Source organism: Pan paniscus, chromosome 4, assembly GCF_029289425.2.
Source record: "Pan paniscus chromosome 4, NHGRI_mPanPan1-v2.0_pri, whole genome shotgun sequence".
NCBI lineage: Eukaryota > Metazoa > Chordata > Mammalia > Primates > Hominidae > Pan > Pan paniscus.
Genome location: NC_073253.2, coordinates 94,239,784 through 94,259,114, shown reverse-complemented (window position 1 = coordinate 94,259,114; position 19,331 = coordinate 94,239,784). Strand labels below are relative to the sequence as shown.

The window sequence follows — 19,331 nt, the reverse complement described above, 5'->3', positions numbered from 1 at the left end:
GTTTAAAAGCATGTGGTACCTCCCCTACTTTCTTGCTCCCACTGTCACCATGTGAGATGGTGGTTACCCCTTCAACTTCAGTCATGATTGTAAGCTACCTGAGGCTCACCAAAAGCAGATGCTTGTATCATGCTTCTTGTATGGTCTGAAGAACTGTGAACCAATTAAACCCCTTCTCTTTATAAATTACCCAATCTCAGGTTTTTTTTTATAGCAATGCAAAACTGACTAATACAGTATCTAAGATTATTTTCTTGAGTAAATTTTTGGAAAAGGAATTAGTAGGTCAAAGAGTATGAATATATTTGTATTGACACAGGTTCTTGACATGGGTCCCCAAATTGTTCCTCATAACTGGTTATTCTTATTTGAAATCCATCAGCAGTGTATGAAAAGTGCCTATCACCCATAAGCTTAAAACATTTTAGCATTATGTATTTTTTTTTTTTTTTGAGATAAGGTCTTGCTCTGTCACCCAGGCTGGAGTGCAATGGCATGATCTCAGCTCACCGCAACCTCCACCTCCTGGGTTCAAGCAATTCTCCCACCTCAGCCTCCCAGGTAGCTGGGACTACAGGAGCATGCCACCACACCCAGCTAATTTTTGTATTTTTAGTAGAGATGGGGTTTCACCATGTTGGCCAGTCTGGTCTTGAACTCCTGACCTCAGCTGATCTGCCGACTCGGCCTCCCATAGTGCTGGGATTACAGGCGTGAGCCACCGCACCCAGCCTTGATATTATAAATTTTAATGGCAGTATGATATATAAAATTGTCATACTGGTGTATTTGTCTGTTTTCGTGCTGCTGATAAAGGCATACCAGATACTGGGCGATTTACAAAAGAAAGAACTTTATTGGACTCACAGTTCCACATGGCTGGGGAGGCCTCAAAATCATGGTGGAAGGGGGAGCAAGTCACGTCTTACATGGATGGAAGCAGGCAAAGAGAGCTTGTGCAGGAAAACACCCCCTTATAATAACCATCAGATCTCATGAGACTTACTATCACAAGAATGGCACAGGAAAGACCTGCCCTCTTGATTCAATTACCTCCCACTGTTTCCCTCCCACAACATGTGGGAATTCAAGATGAGATATGGGTGGGGACACAGCCAAACCATATCAACTGGTCCAACAATATTTTGGATTTCCTAAGATTGCAAATGTTTATTAGTGATTTGTATTTTTGTGGATTTTCTGCTTAGGATCTTTTGTCATTTTTCTATTGTAGTATTAGTATTTTTCTTATAGAATAGGGTGTTAGGTAGACTTTTCTACTCTCTTCAATCTAGGCTTAGACTTAAGCTGAAGTCCAGAGGTGCCAAGTATCCTACATGCTAAAGAAAGGCATAAAAATGCCATCAAATTTGTGAACAGAGAGTTTTCCCTACCCTCAAGGTTTACTAAATAGCCCTACAGCATCTTCCCACCCCCATCTTCCACTCCATACAAAGCACACTGCTAAGAAGTAGGAAGAATACAATTCAGAGAGTAGTTATTTTGGCTATTCAAGAACTATTTTTGTAGCATTTTTCTAATCCCTCTACCCATTTCTTGAAGTCACTCCCAGTAGCCAGAAACACAGCTTTTGGTGGTACTAGGAATGAAGACATGACCTGGTGGTTTGAAACTATGCAGGACACATTTAATTAAAAAAAAAACCAGCCCGGGCGCGGTGGCTCACGCGTGTAATCCCAGCACTTTGGGAGGCCAAGGCGAGCGGATTACAAGGCCAGGAGTTCAAGACCAGCCTGGCCAACATGGTGAAACCTGTCTCTACTAAAAATACAAAAATTAGCTGGGCATGGTGGCAGGCACCTGTAATCCTAGCTACTCAGGAGGCTGAGGCAGGAGAATTGCTGGAAACCGGAAGGTGGAGGTTGCAGTGAGCCCAGATCATGCCACTGTACTCCAGCCTGGGCAACAAGAGCAAAACTCCAACTCGAAAAATAAAATAAAATAAAATAAAATAAAATAAAATAAAATAAAATAAAAAATAACCAGAAGATTTTGGAATCTGCCCAAGAGTGTGCTAAGGGATGAAAAAGAAATTTCGACACAGCACATTTTCAAACAATAACTAAAAAAAAAAAACGATTTCATTTCTATACCCGAACAAGTACAAATAACTCAATGATCTATTATACTTATTAAAATAATATAAAGTGCTATTTCTGACAGTGTTAATATGTGTTGAAATAGTTTTCTCAATTTGTCTTTTGCCTTTTATTTAAATTTGTTATTCAATATACTGTGTTACATTAAAACTATTGGCCTAACTTGCACTTTAAATGAAACTTTCATGATTTTGTAACATCATGCTTTGAACATTTGGAAAATATTGCATTACTGAGTTATTCAGACCTTCCAAGTACTGACACATTTCATTGTACAATAAAATAAAATGACAATCACTAATATCACATTAACATTATTTTTAACATCTTAATTGTGAAGTTTTCATGCTCAGAGTACTGGATGGTTTTCTAAAACACTAACTCTTAGTTGAAAGCTTACATTTTTTTTTAATTGATAACAAAATACTGTCAGTTGTTTTCCTTGAGATGACAGTCTTACTGCATTCATTTTTGAGAAAATGTCTGCCAAATATCCAAGTCTGAATAATCCTAATTTGTCTGTCAATTGTTCTTTCAAGTAAAAATAGTGCCCTATGAAAAAAATCAGCTAGTTTGGCCCACAACTTCATCACACAAATGCTTTTCCACAAGACAAATATTGTATTTTTGTACGCAGCAAAAGTGCTATATGAATGACTTATTTGCCACACAGAATATTTAGAAGCCATGTACTAAAGGGTTAATATTTAATCAAATTAGTTGGGCATGGTAGCATTTACTTGTAGTCCCAGCTACTTGGGAAGCTGAGACAGGAGGATCCCTTGAGCCCAGGAATTAGGGTCCAGCCTGGGCAACACAGCAAGATTCCATCTCAAAAAAAAAAATTACTAAGTAATCGTTTTTACTACCTCATCACTATATTCTTGATGTGAAACTACATTTTTTTCTGAGTCCCCAGTGGCCAAGAATCTTATAACTCAGTACAGTTTGGTGCCCCTGCCTTGATTTGTGCTAAGGAGACAGAGGTTTGACCCAGCATTGCTTTTGCATTATCAGTATAAATGTAAACACAAAGAAAATGGCAAGTAATGTCTTAGTTCTGTTTTAAAAATTGTTCTGGCCTTATAGATCCCCTGAAAGGGTCTTGGAGATCCCTATGGTTTCATGGATCATACTTGGAGAAACACTATCATGTGTAATACCATGATAGTGAATGAAATATTCATAGGTTAATTGATGGTGATGCTGACAGACATTTCAGACAAATAACACAAATTTTAAAGCCAAATTTATCCAAAGTGACAGTATATTCAAGAAAATCAACCTGCCAACAGATTGGTAACTGGTCTCCCTGGGGAATCCTGCTCTTTCAGAGGCTCAGCTAGGCTACTGGCCAGGCAAGCACTCAGCAGTGGCATTAATCAGATCAGCCTTGATGAGAGTAAGTTCATGTTGTTGAACCCATGTGTAATCTCCATTCCTGCTGTCAAGGCCACTTTGTTCATAAGCCCTTGAGGAAGCACTTGTAGATGAAGCTGGAAGCTGAATGTTATGCATACAATGGGTCTTCTTGTCTACCTGGTAACTGCAAGACTCTTCAGTCAGTGACCTTTGGTAGGAATTCACATGAGACAAATACTCATATTCTGTCCTTATTCTGGGGGCACATACAAATACCTTTTGCCCAGATCTCCTTATCTTCATTCCTCCAGTTGTGTATCTTTCAAGTCATTGAATTTCCAGTGACAATCACTAGCCACTGTCAATATGATCCATATTTTTGGCCATCTCTCCTTCCAGGCGGAGTGGGCAAGCAGACGGATATACTGCTTGAAGTCCTGCTCAGTAGAAGTATTTCATTTCCTTACTATCATTCCAGACCACCTCTGAGTTGGGCCATAATTATGCATCAATTCACTTCTATCTGTGTCAGCATATCACTCAGAATCATATGTAAACCAGGCCTGAATTTTTTTCTTCCTCAGTCAGGGGGAACTCCCCATGAGGTCAGAAGAGTGAGTTGAAGGACAGGCAGCAATGCAATAACAGTAGGTGTCATGAGAGTCTAAACCTCAATTCATGCAAATCACATATTCAGTACCTCTTTGAGCTCAATCTCACACCACTATCACTTTATAATGGGGTTTTGCTGTTGATGTCCAACTTTAGAGCTTTGGGGATCAGATACATCCAGTTCATGATACTCATCTCAGATTGCCTGGTCATTTGATGTCCCATGGTCAGATATTCAATCTCTACCAGAAATGAGTGGCAAGAAAGATGCCATTTCTAAAAAGGTGAATGAATATATCTACATAACTTTGTCTTAAAATCTTATAAGCATAGATTGTCATTCTTTATGGGGATTCGCCAGAAGCTCCATGGAACAGCCCTAAAAGTCACAGACCTGCTGATTCATATGGCCTAAATGGTAAAATAACTTGTACTGTAACCTGGACCAGCTTCAGAGTCTTCTTTTGCTCTGAGCTCCATTCGAAACTCAGTAAATGGGCAAAGCAAATCACACAAATTAGACATATGTTGGATCCAGATCCACAAAGTACCCACTTGTTTAATGCTAGTGGGTGGGAGATACATCAAGTTAACTTTTACTTTGGAGGAGAGATCTCAGTATATCTCGAACCCCAGGGACCTTGGGAACCCAATAAGTTTTCATGGGATTTATCTCCTCCCCCAGCACAAATGTGTCTTACTAAAGTTTCCCAGTAGATCTATAAGTATGATTTCATAGATTATGTAGCCTGGATTATGACAGAGAGCCACAGAGCTGAAAGTAACAGTGAATTTTTTTTTGTCTTAATCATGTGACAGCAAATTGCTTCTTGGTTGGAATAGAGTGAATAAAGCATTTGCCAGAGCAATAGCTGCATACTAGGTATCAGAGATTTTGTTGTTTTGATCCAGTAAAGAGACTACATACATAAAAGCAGTAGTATTTCCTGTCACCACCTGATTAAGTTTATGAAAGTTGGCCAGGCACGGTGGCTCATGCCTGTAATCCCAGCACTTTGGGAGGCCAAGGCAGGCTGGTCACTTGAGGTCAGGAGTTCAAGACCAGCCTGGCCAACATGGTGAAACCCCATCTCTACTAAAAATACAAAAATTAGCCAGGTGTGGTGGCGCTCACCTGTAATCCCAGCTACTTGGGAGGCTGAGGCAGGAGAATCACTTGAACCCGGGAGGCGGAGGTTGCAGACAGCCAATATCAAGCCACGGCACTCCAGCCTGGGCAACAGGGCAAGACTCCATCTAAAAAAAAAAAAAAAAATTTCTGAAAATCCTCTATCACTCTCCAAAAGCCCACTACCATCATGACAAGCTAAATCAACACTCTTGCATCCCTCAAGACTTTCATGGTGACATTAATCTCCACAGATCTCATTGATGCACTATTGCTTTTGATTTAACATTTCGGTTGATCAGAGTAATTCTAGTGGTTTCTACTTGGCCCTTTTCATATTATCCAACATTCTACAGGCAATAGACCCAGTTTGAAGAGTCTGTTGGTTTTCAAGCGTTTTCTTGGGAACTACAAATTCAGAAATAAAGAGAATTACCGTAGGGCCCACTGTGAGAAGAAATTAGACCAAAGCTCCATATAACATCTAACATCTATAAATCCCCACTCTGACTATTTGGCCAAAGACCATTTGAATTCTCCACAAATTAGCATCAACTCCAAGTCTGTCCCAGTAATCCCAGAAAAATCTGGATGTTACCCTCTTTCCAGTACACAGATAACCTATCAAACAGCCTCTAGTGACTTTCAGGAAGGCAAAGTGGAAAATTTACAGTATACTCTATTGGTAGAATTGTAGAATTGTTCCTCAAGGAGACGACCTTGCTCCTATCTCAAAATCGGATGTCTATTCCTGAACCAGTTCCACAGTGTTTCTATTAATATAGCTTTATAATGTGTCTTCAAAACTGATGAAGTAATTCCTAATATTGTCAAAGATTATTTTGGCCATTCTTATACATTTGCTTGTCCTAATGAATTTTGGAATCCATTTGGCAAAGTACACACATGCATATACACACACACACATTAGCATTTTTATTGAGATTGTTTGGATTTATAAATTAATTAAGGGAACACTTAGATTTTTGTAGCATTAAGTCATCTCATCAGTGAACATGATGCATCTACTTATTTGGAAATTTTATATCTTCTATTAAATTTTGTAATGTTCTCAGTAGAGGTCTTGCACATTTTTATTAGTTTTATTTCTAATTGGTCTCATCCCAAAAAATTAAAATTTATTAGAAGCTCACATTCTCATCCATCTACCTCCCTTCTCCCCTTTATAGCCAAACTTCTAGAAAAGTCCACATACATGTTTCCATTTACTCACTTCACTTCCTCTTAAACATAATGCAATTTGGATTCCATTAGCCCCACTTCATCAAAACTGCTCAGTCACCAATGAAATGCATAATGAAAAACTCGAAAAGTCTTTTCTCAATTCTTATTTTGCTTAACTTTTAAAAAATTTTACAGATTTAAAATTTATATAAACTCACTTATTATAATTCATATTTCTATGAATTTTGACAAATTCATAGAGCATCATCACGGTCATATACCAAACAGTTTCATCAGGCTGGGCACAGTGGCTCTGACCTGTAATCCCAGCACTTTTGGAGGCCGAGATGGGCAGATCACTTAAGGTCCGGAGTTCGAGACCAGCCTAGCCAACATGGTGAAACCCCATGTCTACAAAAATTAGCTGGGAGTGGTGGCCTGCACTTGTAATCCCAGCTGCTCAGGAGGCTGAGACAGGAGAATCGCTTGAATCCAGGAGGGCGGAGGTTGCAGTGAGCTGAGATCATGCTGGTGCACTCCAGCCTGGGCAACAGAGCAAGACTCCATCTCAAAAAAAAAAAAAAAAGTTTCATCACTCCCCAAATTCCTTCCTGCTTCCTCTTTATGGTGAGCCTCCATCTCTACCCTACTCGTGGCAACCACTGATTTGTCTCCCATCTTAATATTTTTGCCTTGTTTAGAATGTTAAATATGTAAAATCATACAATATAAATTTTTTTGCTTCTATCTTCTTTCACTTTCACAAAATATATTTGAGATTCATTCATGTTGCTACATGAATCCACCATATTTCCCATATTTTATTGCTAAGAAGAGTTCCAATGTATAGATATACCACAAATTGCTAATTCATTTATTCAAGTTTGAATTGTTTCCAGGTTTTGACAATTACAAATAAAACTGCAATAAACATTCATGTACAGATTTCAGTGTGAACATAACCTTTCATAAATCTGAGAGTCAGACTCCTGCATTATGAAAAGTATGTTCTTACATGATAGAATATATGATGGTAAGTATTGTTTAAATCTGCTTAAATCAACGAGGTTGTCAAATTGTTTTTCAAAGTGGCTATGACAGCAAAATATGAGGATTCCAGTTGATCCACATCCTCACCAACATTTGGTAATATCAGGAATTTTTCTCTATTCTCATAGGTATTTTGGGCATTTCATTGTGATCATACTTTGCATTTCCATAATGAGTACCATATCTTTTCATATGCTTATTTACCATCAACATATCTTTTTGAGTTGATTTGTTTATATTTTTGTTTTTTTAATTGTTGAATTTTGAGCATTCTTTGTATATTCTGAACACAGGTTCTTGGTGGTGGTGGTGGTGGTGGTTTTTTTGGTCAGAAATGTGACTTTAAATGTTTTCTTCCAGTCTGTAGGTTTGTCTTCATTTTCTACCAGTGTCTTTTTCAGAGCAAAAGATTTTAATGTTGTTAATTGTTGGACTTCTTAGCAGCATTTGACATAACTTTCTCATCTTTCAGGTCTCAGCTTCAGAAGGCTTAGCTGAATTAGCCTTCTTCAATATTTTTATCTCAGTAAATTTCTACCATATTACCCTCTATATTTTCTTTATGGCATCTCTTACATGTTGTAATTATTTTATTTATGTATTATGTTTCTTATGTATATTCCCCACTATGTTGTAAACTCCATGAGTATTAACTGGCCGTGTCTGCTCTTTCACAATAGTGCTCTCAGTGACTAATAGAGAATCTGGCAAATAGTTATGGGAAGGAAGGAAGGGACAGTAGGTCTTGAAAGAGAGGTCAAAGGTTATTCTGATAATTCTAGCTCAAGAAATTGGCTAATTGTTAATAATTTAAATGAAAATCGAATATAGAGCAGGAAGAGATGGCTTGAGAGAAAAGTTAATATATTTATTTAAGGCCTACTAATTTTAGAGAATACCAGGAGACATGGTGGTATCTGCCAAATTTCTCCATGTAATTATCCCTCTTTTACCATTATTAATAAGTATGTTAGGGGTAATAATTTGAGACTATGCAAATATCTTATTTTTCCTCAAACTTTTTCCCACTGATTTTAGAATCCTTCCACATATTTTACCTGCAACAATTGTGTTTGTCTATTGGAAATTTTAAAGTTTCCTCATTCTTTTCTCATATATTAATTGGATTTTTCTATAAAAAATAAGCTTTCCTTTCTCTCTCAAATATTTATTTATTCAGCTATTCCAAATCATATTCCTTCTGTTTGCCTTATTTGCCAGGCAAGTGAGGATTTAGCAAAACAACAAGAGAAGAGCAAATGCTATTTAAAAAGACAAATCACAAACAATTTTCAAATTTTTCACATTAGCCTGTCAAGCCAGATGGACTGGTCAAACAACAAAAAAGTTAGATTAAGACGAGGCACACAAATACCATTGATCAAAGCAACATGAGTCCATAGAAAACAAAGTTACCACAAAAAGACAAAAGTACTTACCGACTGTGTGTGGTGTCTTAAGAGCAAAAGGTAAGTCAATGCATTTTGATAACTAATGTTCACTTTGTTCCTCTCCGACTCTTACTGGGTAGAGTTTCTAAATACAAGAAGAAACTAACTGCTTTATTTCAAAATGGGTAGTGGGTTTTTTCTCTTTTTTAAAAATCGACTTTTATTGTATTCAAAACAACGGATAGTGGTTTTAATGGTTTATTTGAGCAGGGGCTTTTCCCCTCCAACCAAGACATCTATTATTTTTCAGAGAAAACCCAACCAATACATTGTTGGGTTGAAGCAGTATGAATATTGATATCATCAAATGTTTCTGCCTTAAGAAAGATTATTTCCATGCCTATATCAATAATCTATTTTTTGCAAAATAGGTTTTGCAACAGATTGGTATACTGTGAAAGAAAAAAAAAAACATCATTTGCCTGTGAGGAGAATAAGCATTGGATTTTGGAAATGAGCCACAATTTCTTGGGTGGCCTAAGAACAAGCCACCAAACTTGCCTAAACCTGATTTTCCCATCTATGAAACAGTAATAGTTTTTACCTACCTCATTAAGCGATGTCAGACATTAATTAATGTTCATAATGGGCTTGAGATCTGTGATTAAAAGCTGTCACCGTTGATGGAAAACAGAGCCATTCAACTGTTGAGGAGGAGTAAACAAATCGGGGAAGATATGTAGTCCATGAGAAGAGATATTGAAGAGTGAAAAATTCATCAGGAAAGGGGAAATGGAGACTGAGTCAAAAATCTCATCTGATCTATAAGTATTTGTGATTTTTCCCATGGAATTAAGTAATATACCTCCCTAATGTCTCAATAAGGAACTATTCTTTCCTACACTAAGATTCTTAACCTTCTAGTGCCATTGAGCTTTTAAATATTTTAGCAAAGCCTATGGACTATTCTTGTAATAATTTGTAAATGCTTTTAGAAATATGTAGGATTATGAAAGAAACCAATTTTATCAAGACACAGTTTTCAAAATGTTTTCAAATTTAATTTTAGAGTAATACGTATGCTTCTTTATTAAATTAAATGAAATCTAATGGCAGTCTGGTAACTACCATAATTTTTAAGTAGTGATGGTTATAAACAACACTTCAAGATATCTGCAGCAACTCCAATGCAATATAAAAATTTCAGTGTTTTCTGCTGATGACAAAGTTAATACTGTGCTTTGTTGTCTACGTTTACAATTTTTTTAATGTTAGGTTTAATTAGGAGTTACTGAAAATAAAGATGTATTTTACCCCACCCAAGTTCGTGAACACTTTAAATTTTATTCACAGGCTCCTTTGGGATGTTTGGATCTCAGGTTTTAAGAAATCCTATTCTACACTTCTCCTGGAATTTCTAGGGTAATACTAAGAAATAAATATTATTTCTCAATGTGTAATCAGGTAATCACAGATACAAGTGTTTATTAAAATGCAAATATGTTGGCCTTTTCCTAGACTTACTAAACAAAACTAGGGTTGGAGAATAGGTGTGAATCCATATTTTTAGTAAGTACCCAGCTGACTGACATGTATACTAAAGTTTGAGAATTGTTAAAGAGTTGATTACCTCAATAGTCATCTTCAATGGAATCATAGTTATCAAGCCAGGGAGTCTCAAATATTAGTTTGAGATATCATAACATAGTAGCTCTGAAAGGGAATAAGAAATTTTAATTTTTCAACAGGAATTTCAAATATTATGATGAATATATTCTCCATTCCATTATGAGAAATATTCCTAACCAGAGACATTAAAAGTCAAAGTAAAACATCTGCCTGAAAATGAGAGGTGCTGCTGAGGAGCTTCACATCAGAATCTTCATAACAGTACTCCACTCCTTTTCCTTTTCTGCACCAATTAACATTCTTTAAAAGAGTATCCTCACATAGAGCAGTTAAATACAGAATCGATGCATTATGTCACAGAAGATACAAAAGAAGAGTGGCACTTATTTCTGCCCATTTAAAACATTATGCACTCAACTGGTAGGCAAAAATTAAATTTGTCATCAACATGAAAAGCAATAATTATAGAATAATAGGGTTGCAGAAGATCTAAAGATCACCTCAAGCTTTCAGTTACTACCTTTTTGGCTTCTGCCTCACAAATCTTTATCCCTATCCCAGAACTCTCTGTAATTTGATTTCAGACCAGTATGTCCAACCACCTGCTAGACATCTATTCCTGAATATTACAGACAGCTACAAACCAAAACTGAAATCATCACATTCTCTCTTACATTGTTTGTCTGGGGTTTTGGTACCCCCATCTTACAAGGCATTCAGAAGTTATCCTGGACTTCTCCCTAATTTTTTCTTTGCTAGGAGACACTGAGACACTTTTGGGGTGGCTGACCAACTTTAAAGCTCCAGCAGTGGCCTAGCATCCCTTAAGTCTGCATTTTTTTTTTTTTTTTTTTTTGAGATGGAGTCTTGCTCTGTCACCCAGGCTGGAGTGCAGTGGCGCAATCTCAGCTCACTGAAACCTCTGCCTCCCGGGTTCAGGCAATTCTTCTGCCTCAGCCTCCCAATTAGCTGAGACTATAGGCGCACAACACCATGCCCAACTAATTTTTGTATTTTTAATAGAGACAGGGTTTCACCATGTTGGTCAGGATGGTCTCGAGCTCCTGACCTCGGTGATCCGCCTGCCCCAGCCTCCCAAAGTTCTGGGATTACAGGTGTGAGCCACCGCGCCTGGCCAAGTCTCCATTTTTGGAGTGCCAATCTCCAATACGGCTGATGTTGTAAGATGAACATAGTGCTTGGATGCTGTGTATCCTTCTGATACAGCTTTCATGCCCCAAACTAACTCCAAAAACACAACTACAGCCCTAGGAAAGTTTAGGAGATTATGTTTTACATGAGTTCAGATTTAGGCCTCTTTGAGAAATGCCTTTCATGCCTATGATTCATTTTTCCTTGTATTCATCTTTACGTTCCCCTCACTCCATTCAAGTCATAGGATTTCCGGATCTGAATTTAGGGTGTAGTTCTTGGTGAACAGTCTTTCAGTCTGCCTGTGACCTAAACAAGAGAAATCCTTGGGGACCCACAAAGTCCTGATTGAATCACGAGTAGACTACATTAGAATTGGAGTCCAAAGCCCAACCTAGCAGCATATGACTCAGAAGTTGGAATTCTAGCCAGCTGCGGTGGCCCATGCCTGGAATCCCAGCACACTGGGAGGCTGAAGTCAGAGGGCTGCTTAAGCCCAGGAGTTCAAGACCAGCCTAAGCATTATAGTGAGACCCTGTCTCTACAAAAAATAAAAATTTAGTCCAGTGTGCTGATATGTGCCTATAGCCCCAGCTACTTGGGAGGCAGAGATGGGAGGATCACTTGAGCCCAGGAGGTCAAGGCTGTGGTGAGCCATGATTGTGCCACTGCACTCCAGCCTGGGCAACGGAGCAAAACCCTGTCTCAAAAAATTTAAAAAATTTTTAAAAAGCAGAATTTGGAATTCTGATCACCAACATCTGGTGTAGTTAAACTGATCAAAGCATATATACACGGCTAAGGTTTAGGAGGTAAGATCACTAAAGAATCTTAAACTTTAAGGGCTGTTGTCCTATTTATGGATAAATCCCCACAGGAAGAGCAAGGCTAATGCACAAGTATGGGATCCAGTAAGTAGACCATTGTCTTGGTGAAGACGGGGATTCAGTTCTAGGGTGTCTGGCTCAAGACAGAGCCTCAGTATGTAAACTTCTGACTTAAAAATACCAAGTACTGCTGGATTGCTCTGTGTTCTCCACTCCAAGATCAATTTTCTTCTTCATCCTATTCCTCAGCCAGGGCTGAAGGAGTAATATTCAATGCTAGAGAAAATAGGCAAATTCCTCCTGGAACAGGAAAATAGGTGGCAGAAAAGAATGCCTGCATCACCCTGAGAAGAACAACTTTAACCAAGGTTTTGTGATTTCGACGCTGAAGAAAGGTGAGATTTGGGGAATGAGACTCTGCAGAGATAATGTCCTTCTCAATGAGCCCCTGTATGCACAGTGCTGGAAGAACTTGGAGCAAAGAAAGCTAGGGTTCTGCTGGGATTAAAGTAGCTCATAGTGGCCTCTGTTCATATATTATTGAACTCATATTTAGTGGAAGATGACCTAGAATATACCTTAGAGGAAAAGACTCGGGCTGAAACATGGCCCTGAGTTAGTCCCAACAGTGGGAATGCATGGATTTAAAAGAAAATGTGCATGGTTGCAGGTAAACAGGAGGGAGACATGCAAGAGAGCCTGAGACACTGAATCTGATATTAGAGCTTTGATTTCTCTGTGGGAACAGAGAATTGGCTTGATATTGGGAAAAGATTTGTATTGTTAAAATGTATAAGGTGTATACAGAAAATAACTGACATTATGTGGTGCAGACATCAAGGGCTCATTATATTCTATAGTGGCTGAGAGGTGGATTTTGGAGTCAGACCATCTGGGTTTTAATACTACTTCCTCTATGGGCAAGTCTCTTAACCTCTTTTCTTCTCTTAAAAGTAGAAAAAATAATTATACCTATCCATAAATTAGTTGTGAGGATTACATGAACTGATATATAGAAAACACAGAATTGTGTTTAGCACATAATAGCTGTATAAATGTTAGCTATAATTACTGTATTATAGTGTGGTAAGTTTGCTGGGCAATGCATAGCTGAGCATACTTTATTTTTATTTATTTATTTTTGAGATGGAGTTTCACTCTTGTCACCCAGGCTGGACTGCAATGGCATGATCTTGGCTCATTGCAACCTCCGCCTCCTGGGTTCAAGTGATTCTCCTGCCTCAGCCTCCCAAGTAGCTGGGGCTACAGGCGTTTGCCACCACGCCCAGCTAGTTGTGTATTTTTAGTAGAGATGACGTTTCATTATGTTGGTCAGGCTGGTTTCGAACTCCTGACCTCAGGTGATCCACCCACCTCGGCCTCCCAAAGTGCTGGGATTACAGGTGTGAGCCACCGTGCCTGGCCTGAGCATACTTTAAAATAAGGAAAGAATCACATCTAGAGGCACATGCCAGAAAGAGTAAAAAATTTAAAAAAAGAAAAGCAAAATAAAATAAGGATAGAAATGGAGCATTTGCCTAATGCAGGCTACAAAGGAAGTAGCAAGCCCAAATACTTGTAGGGGACAGGTAAGTTGCACAAATATATGTAGACGATGTGTATTAGAGTTATCAGAAAGACAGATATAATAGGATATGTGCATAGACATATGACAGGGGATTTATTAGGGGAATTGGCTCACATAATTATGGAGGGTGGGAAGTCTCCCAATAGGCCATCTGCAAACTGGATGCTCTGGGATGCTGGTAGCATGGCTTAAACCAAGTCTGAAGGCCTCAAAATCAGGAAAGCCAATGGTGTAACTCTCAGTTGGAGGCTGAATGCCTGAGAATCTGGGAGCTGCTGGTGTTAAGTCCTGGAGTCCAAAGGCCGGAGCCTGGAGTTCTGATGTCCAAGGATAGGAGAGGAAGAATGCATCCCAGCTCTAGGAAATAGATGGACATATTTGTCTGTCCTCTGTTTTTGTTCTCCAGCCCTGGCAAATTGGATGGTGCCCACCCACGTTGAGGGAGGGTCTTCCTCACCTAGTCCACTCACACTCACATGCTAATCGCTTCTGTAAACACCCTCACAGACACACCCCAAAATAATGCTTTACCAGGTTTCTGTGTATTCAGTAATCCAGTCAAGTTGACATCTAAAAGTAAACATTACAAGGTGTATTGGGGAGTTCAGAGACAGGGAAATAAAGTAGCGAATAATAGAATCTAGAAGAGGTAGTTGGCTTTTGCAAATCAGAGTAAGCATGTCTATGGTCTAAGGGCATTCAAATTCAGTATTTATTTATCAAAAGTGCTAACCAAATTAAACAGTTTTTGGATCATTCTAAGAGGCTAGCTCCCAGTTGGCCACACATAGTTTTGAGTTGTCATATGTCATTTCAGTTAGAATATTGTCCTATCCTATTTCTGATGTGTCTAGAGGAAACACCACGCCTTGAGCGGGCTACATGGCCCATCTCAGGATGATGCAAAGCAGCTGTGGTAAGGATTATAATCAGTTAGAGCATTTCTTTTTTTTTTCTCTTTGAGACAGGGTCTCACTTTGTCACCCAGGCTGGACTGCAACGGTGTGAACATGGATCACTGCAACCTCCACCTCCTGGGCTCAAGTGATCCTCACACCTCAGCCCCCTAAGTAGCTGTGATTATAGGGGCACACCACCATATCTGGCTAATTTTTGTATTTTTTGTAGAGACAGAGTTTCCCCACTTTGCCCAGTTTGGTCTTGAACCCCTGAGTTCAGGCAATCCGCCTGCCTTGGCCCCTCAAAGTGCTGGGGATTACAGGCATGAGCCACAGTGCCTGGCCCAGTTAGGGTATTTCTAATACTCTGTGATCTCATTTGAATGGAGCAGCAACATCCCATGGTTGGAGTGTTAAATTCATGTGGGTTAACAGGAGGACAAAATAAAAGCTATTGGCTTTACACTTGAGGGAACTCAAGGCGTTTCTTGCCTCACTTCGCCTCCAAAAGAGGATACCTACTGATAACAAAAGTAGGTAACAATGCTGGGGGCTGGAGTTTTTCATGTCACTAGTGAAAAGGTTAAAGCAGTACTTTCTCAACCTTTTCCAGTTTATGCCACAGCCTGCAGTGACTGCGATAAAATTCTTTCATCCTCCTACCTGCCCCAAAGGCACACTCTGACCCTTTTCTTTGAGAAGCACTCTTTAAAGTTCCTTGAATGCATGTGGTATTGCACCTGGCTTTTCCTCACTGGGTTTTTTTCTATAAACCTTACTTTCTTTACGGGTAAGTAGTAGATGGCCTTAGGGTTCCTCCTAATTGAGAAAGTGGTGTCTTCTTTTCTTTTTTCTCTTCCATTCCTAAACCTTCCCTTTTTAAAAGTTCACTTACAGAAAGAATTCAAAGAGATCTATTTGAGCTTGTTGGTCTTCAAGAAAAACATATTTTTGCTTGTGATATACTTTTGCTTGTGACAGTTCTCTCTGTTTTTTGTTTTTTGTTTTTTTTAATTTAAGTTCTGGGATACATGGGCAGAATGTGCAGGTTTGTTACATAGGTATACATGTGCCGGTTTGTTACATAGGTATACATGTGCCATGGTGGTTTACTGCACCTATCAACCCGTCATCTGGTTTTAAGCCCCACATGCATTAGGTATTTGTCCTAATGCTCTCCCTCCCCTTGCCCCCCAGTTCTCTTTTTCTTAAAACTTTTAAGTTTGGGGGTACATGTGCAGGTTTGTTACATAGCTAAACTCATGTCATGGAGAATTGTTGAACAGATTATTTTATCACTCAGGAATTAAGCCTAGTACCCATTAGTTACTTTTCCTGATCCTGTGCCTCCTCCCACCCTCCACCCTCTCATAGGCCCCAGTGTGTGTTGGTCCCCTCTATGTGTACACATGTTCTCATCATTTAGCTCCCACTTATAAGTGAGAACATGCAGTATGGATTTTCTGTTCCTGAGTTAGTTTGCTAAGGATAATGGCTTCCAGCTCCAACTATGTCCCTGCAAAGGACATGACCTCATTCTTTTGCATGGCTGTCTAGTATTCCATGGCATATATGTACCACACTTTCTTTATCCAGTCTATCATTGATGGGCACTTAGGTTGAGTCCAGTTCTTTGCTATTGTGAACAGTGCTGCAATGAACATTCACATGCATGTGTCTTTATAACAGAATGATTTATATTCCTTTGTGTATACACCCAATAATGGGATTGCTAGGTCGAATGGTATTTCTGTCTTCGAGGAAACACCACACTGTCTTCCACAATGTCAACCTTTTACCATCTATAAGTCATCAAGAGCCCAAACCAGTGTCTGAGTTTATGAAAAAATGGTCAAGAATGACAGGTGGAGCGCTGGGCACGGTGGTTCACACCTGTAATCCCAGCACTTTGGGAGGCCGAGGTGGGTGGATCACGAGGTCAAGAGTTTGAGACCAGCCTGGCCAACATGGTGAAATCCCATCTCTACTAAGAATACAAAAATTAGCCAGGCGTGGTGGTGCGTGCCTGTAATCCCAGCTACTGGGGAGGCTGAGGCAGGAGAATCTCTTGAACCCGGGAGGCGGAGGTTGCAGTGAGCCAAGATCGTGCCACTGTACTTCAGCCTGGGTGACAGAGCAAGACTCTGTCTCAAAAAAACAACAAAAAAAGAATGATAAGTGGAAATTAGGAAAGTGTACAAAGCTTCTTCTGCTAAGAACTGTACAGTTTTTATTTAATATTAAATATACTAATATCTCACCACACCCAGGCAGATCACTTGAGGCCAGGAGTCTGAGACCAGCCTGGCCAATATGGCGAAATCCTGTCTCTACTGAAAATACAAAAATTAGCTGGGCATGGTGGCGCATGCCTGTAATCCCAGCTACTCAGGTGGCGTGCACCAGTAGTCCCAGCTACTTGGGATGCTGAGGTGGTAGAATTGTTTGAGCCCAGAAATTCAAGTCCAACCTGGGCAACATAGAGAGACCCTGCCTCCAAATAAAAATAATTTTTAAAAAAATCAAATATATAAAATACCTAATGAATGTGCAATGCAGATGACTTCAGCAGACTCCAATTCTACTAGGAAACTTGTGGAGCTAAGATAGTAGTTATTCATTTGTCTCTTATATCTCAACACAGCTTAGAAATCAAAAGATGAGGAGCAATATTAAATTTGGTATTCAAAATTAAGGTTTACATTAATGCTATCAAATGACTTTTATTAATTTAATACTTATAAGCTTGGTTTTTCATAGATCAACTTCCCTCTTATTATTATTTTAAATTTTTATAGGACTTAGAGAGTACAAGTGAATTTTTGCTTGTTTCTTTGGTTGGTTGGTTGGTTTTTTTGAGACAGGATCTTGCCCTGTTGCCAGGCTGGAGTGCAGTGCTGGAGTGCACGGCTTACAGTAACTTCGAGCTCCCAGGCTCAAGCAATCCTCTCACCTTGGCCTCTTGAGTAGGTGAGACCACAAGTGCACATCACCACACACAGATAACTGTTAAAAAAAAAAAAAAAATTGTAGAGACTGGGTCTCCCTATGTTGCCCAGCAGGTCTTGAACCTCTGGGCTCAAGGGATCCTCACACCTTGGCCTCCCAAAGTGCTGGGACTACAGGTGTGAGCCACCGGGCCAGCACAAGTGCCGATTTGTTACAGGGATATACTGCAGAGTGATGAAGTCTGGGCTTTTAATGGTCCCATTATCCTAATAGTGTACATCATACTCATTAGGCAATTTCTCATCCTTCACCCTCCACTTCCACCCTCCTACCTTTCCAAGTCTCCAATATCTGTTATTCCTCTATGTCCATGTGTACATATTATTTAGCTCCCACTTACTAGTGAGAATATGAGATATTTGGCTTTCTGTTTCTGAGTTACTTCATTTAGGATAATAGCCTCCAGTTCCATCCATGTTGTTGCAAAAAACATGATTGCATGTATTTTTATGGATGAGTAGTATTCCATGGTATATATGTACCATCTTCTTTATTCAACCATCCATTGATGGACACTTAGGTTGGTTCCACATATTTGTTATTGTGAATAGTGCTGCTATTAACATGAGTGTAGGTAGATTTTGACATAATCATTTCTTTTCTTGTGGGTAGATACCCAGTAGTGGGATGCTGGGTTGAATGGTAGTTCTATTTTTAGTTCTTGGAGACATCTCCATACTGTTTTTCACAGAAGTTGTACTAATTTACATCCCCACCAACAGTGTATAAGCATCCTCTTTTCTCTGCATCCTCACCAACATCTTTTTTTTTTTCATTTTTAATAATAGCCATTTTTCACTCCTGTAATCTCAGCACTTTTGGAGGCTGAGGCAGGAGGATTTAGACAGTCTCAACATAGACAGGGTCTTACTATGTTGCATAGGCTGGTCTTGAACTCCTGGGCTCCAGACAGACTCTTGGGCTTGAGCCCAGGAGTTCAAGACCAGCCTGGGTAACATAGTGAAACTCTGCCTCTACAAAAAATAGTAAGTTAGCCCAGCATGGTGGCATGTGCCTGTAGTCCCAGCTACTTGCAAGGCTGAGGTGGGTACATCAGTTGAGTGTGGGAGGTTGAGGCTGTAGTGAGTTGTGATCATGTCACTGCACTCTATCCTGGGTGACAGAGCAAGATTGATATGATTAGGCCTTCTGTTACCACCCAAATCTCATCCTGAATTATAATCCCCATAATCCCCATGTGTCAAGGGTGAGACCAGGTGGAAGTAACTGAATCATGGGGCTGGTTTCCCCCATGCTGTTCTCATGATAGGCAGTGAGTTCTCAAGAGATCTCGTGGTGTTATATGGGGCTCTTCCCTCTTCCCTTGGCACTTCTCCTTCTTGCCACCTTGTGAAGAAGCTTCCTGCTTCCCCTTTGC

General features: G+C 39.4%; 1 protein-coding gene across 1 annotated transcript in view; it reads right to left on the bottom strand.

The window, feature by feature from the left end:
• Positions 1–3,490: 3,490 nt before the first annotated feature.
• LOC134730480 (basic proline-rich protein-like) overlaps positions 3,491–19,331 on the bottom strand; it is a 78,641-nt gene continuing 62,800 nt past the window's right edge. Inside the window, exon 3 of the mRNA XM_063604742.1 lies at positions 3,491–5,351. Within this exon, the coding sequence (XP_063460812.1) occupies positions 5,308–5,351 (44 nt within the window). The 3' untranslated portion in view covers positions 3,491–5,307. The remainder of the gene's footprint in view (positions 5,352–19,331) is intronic.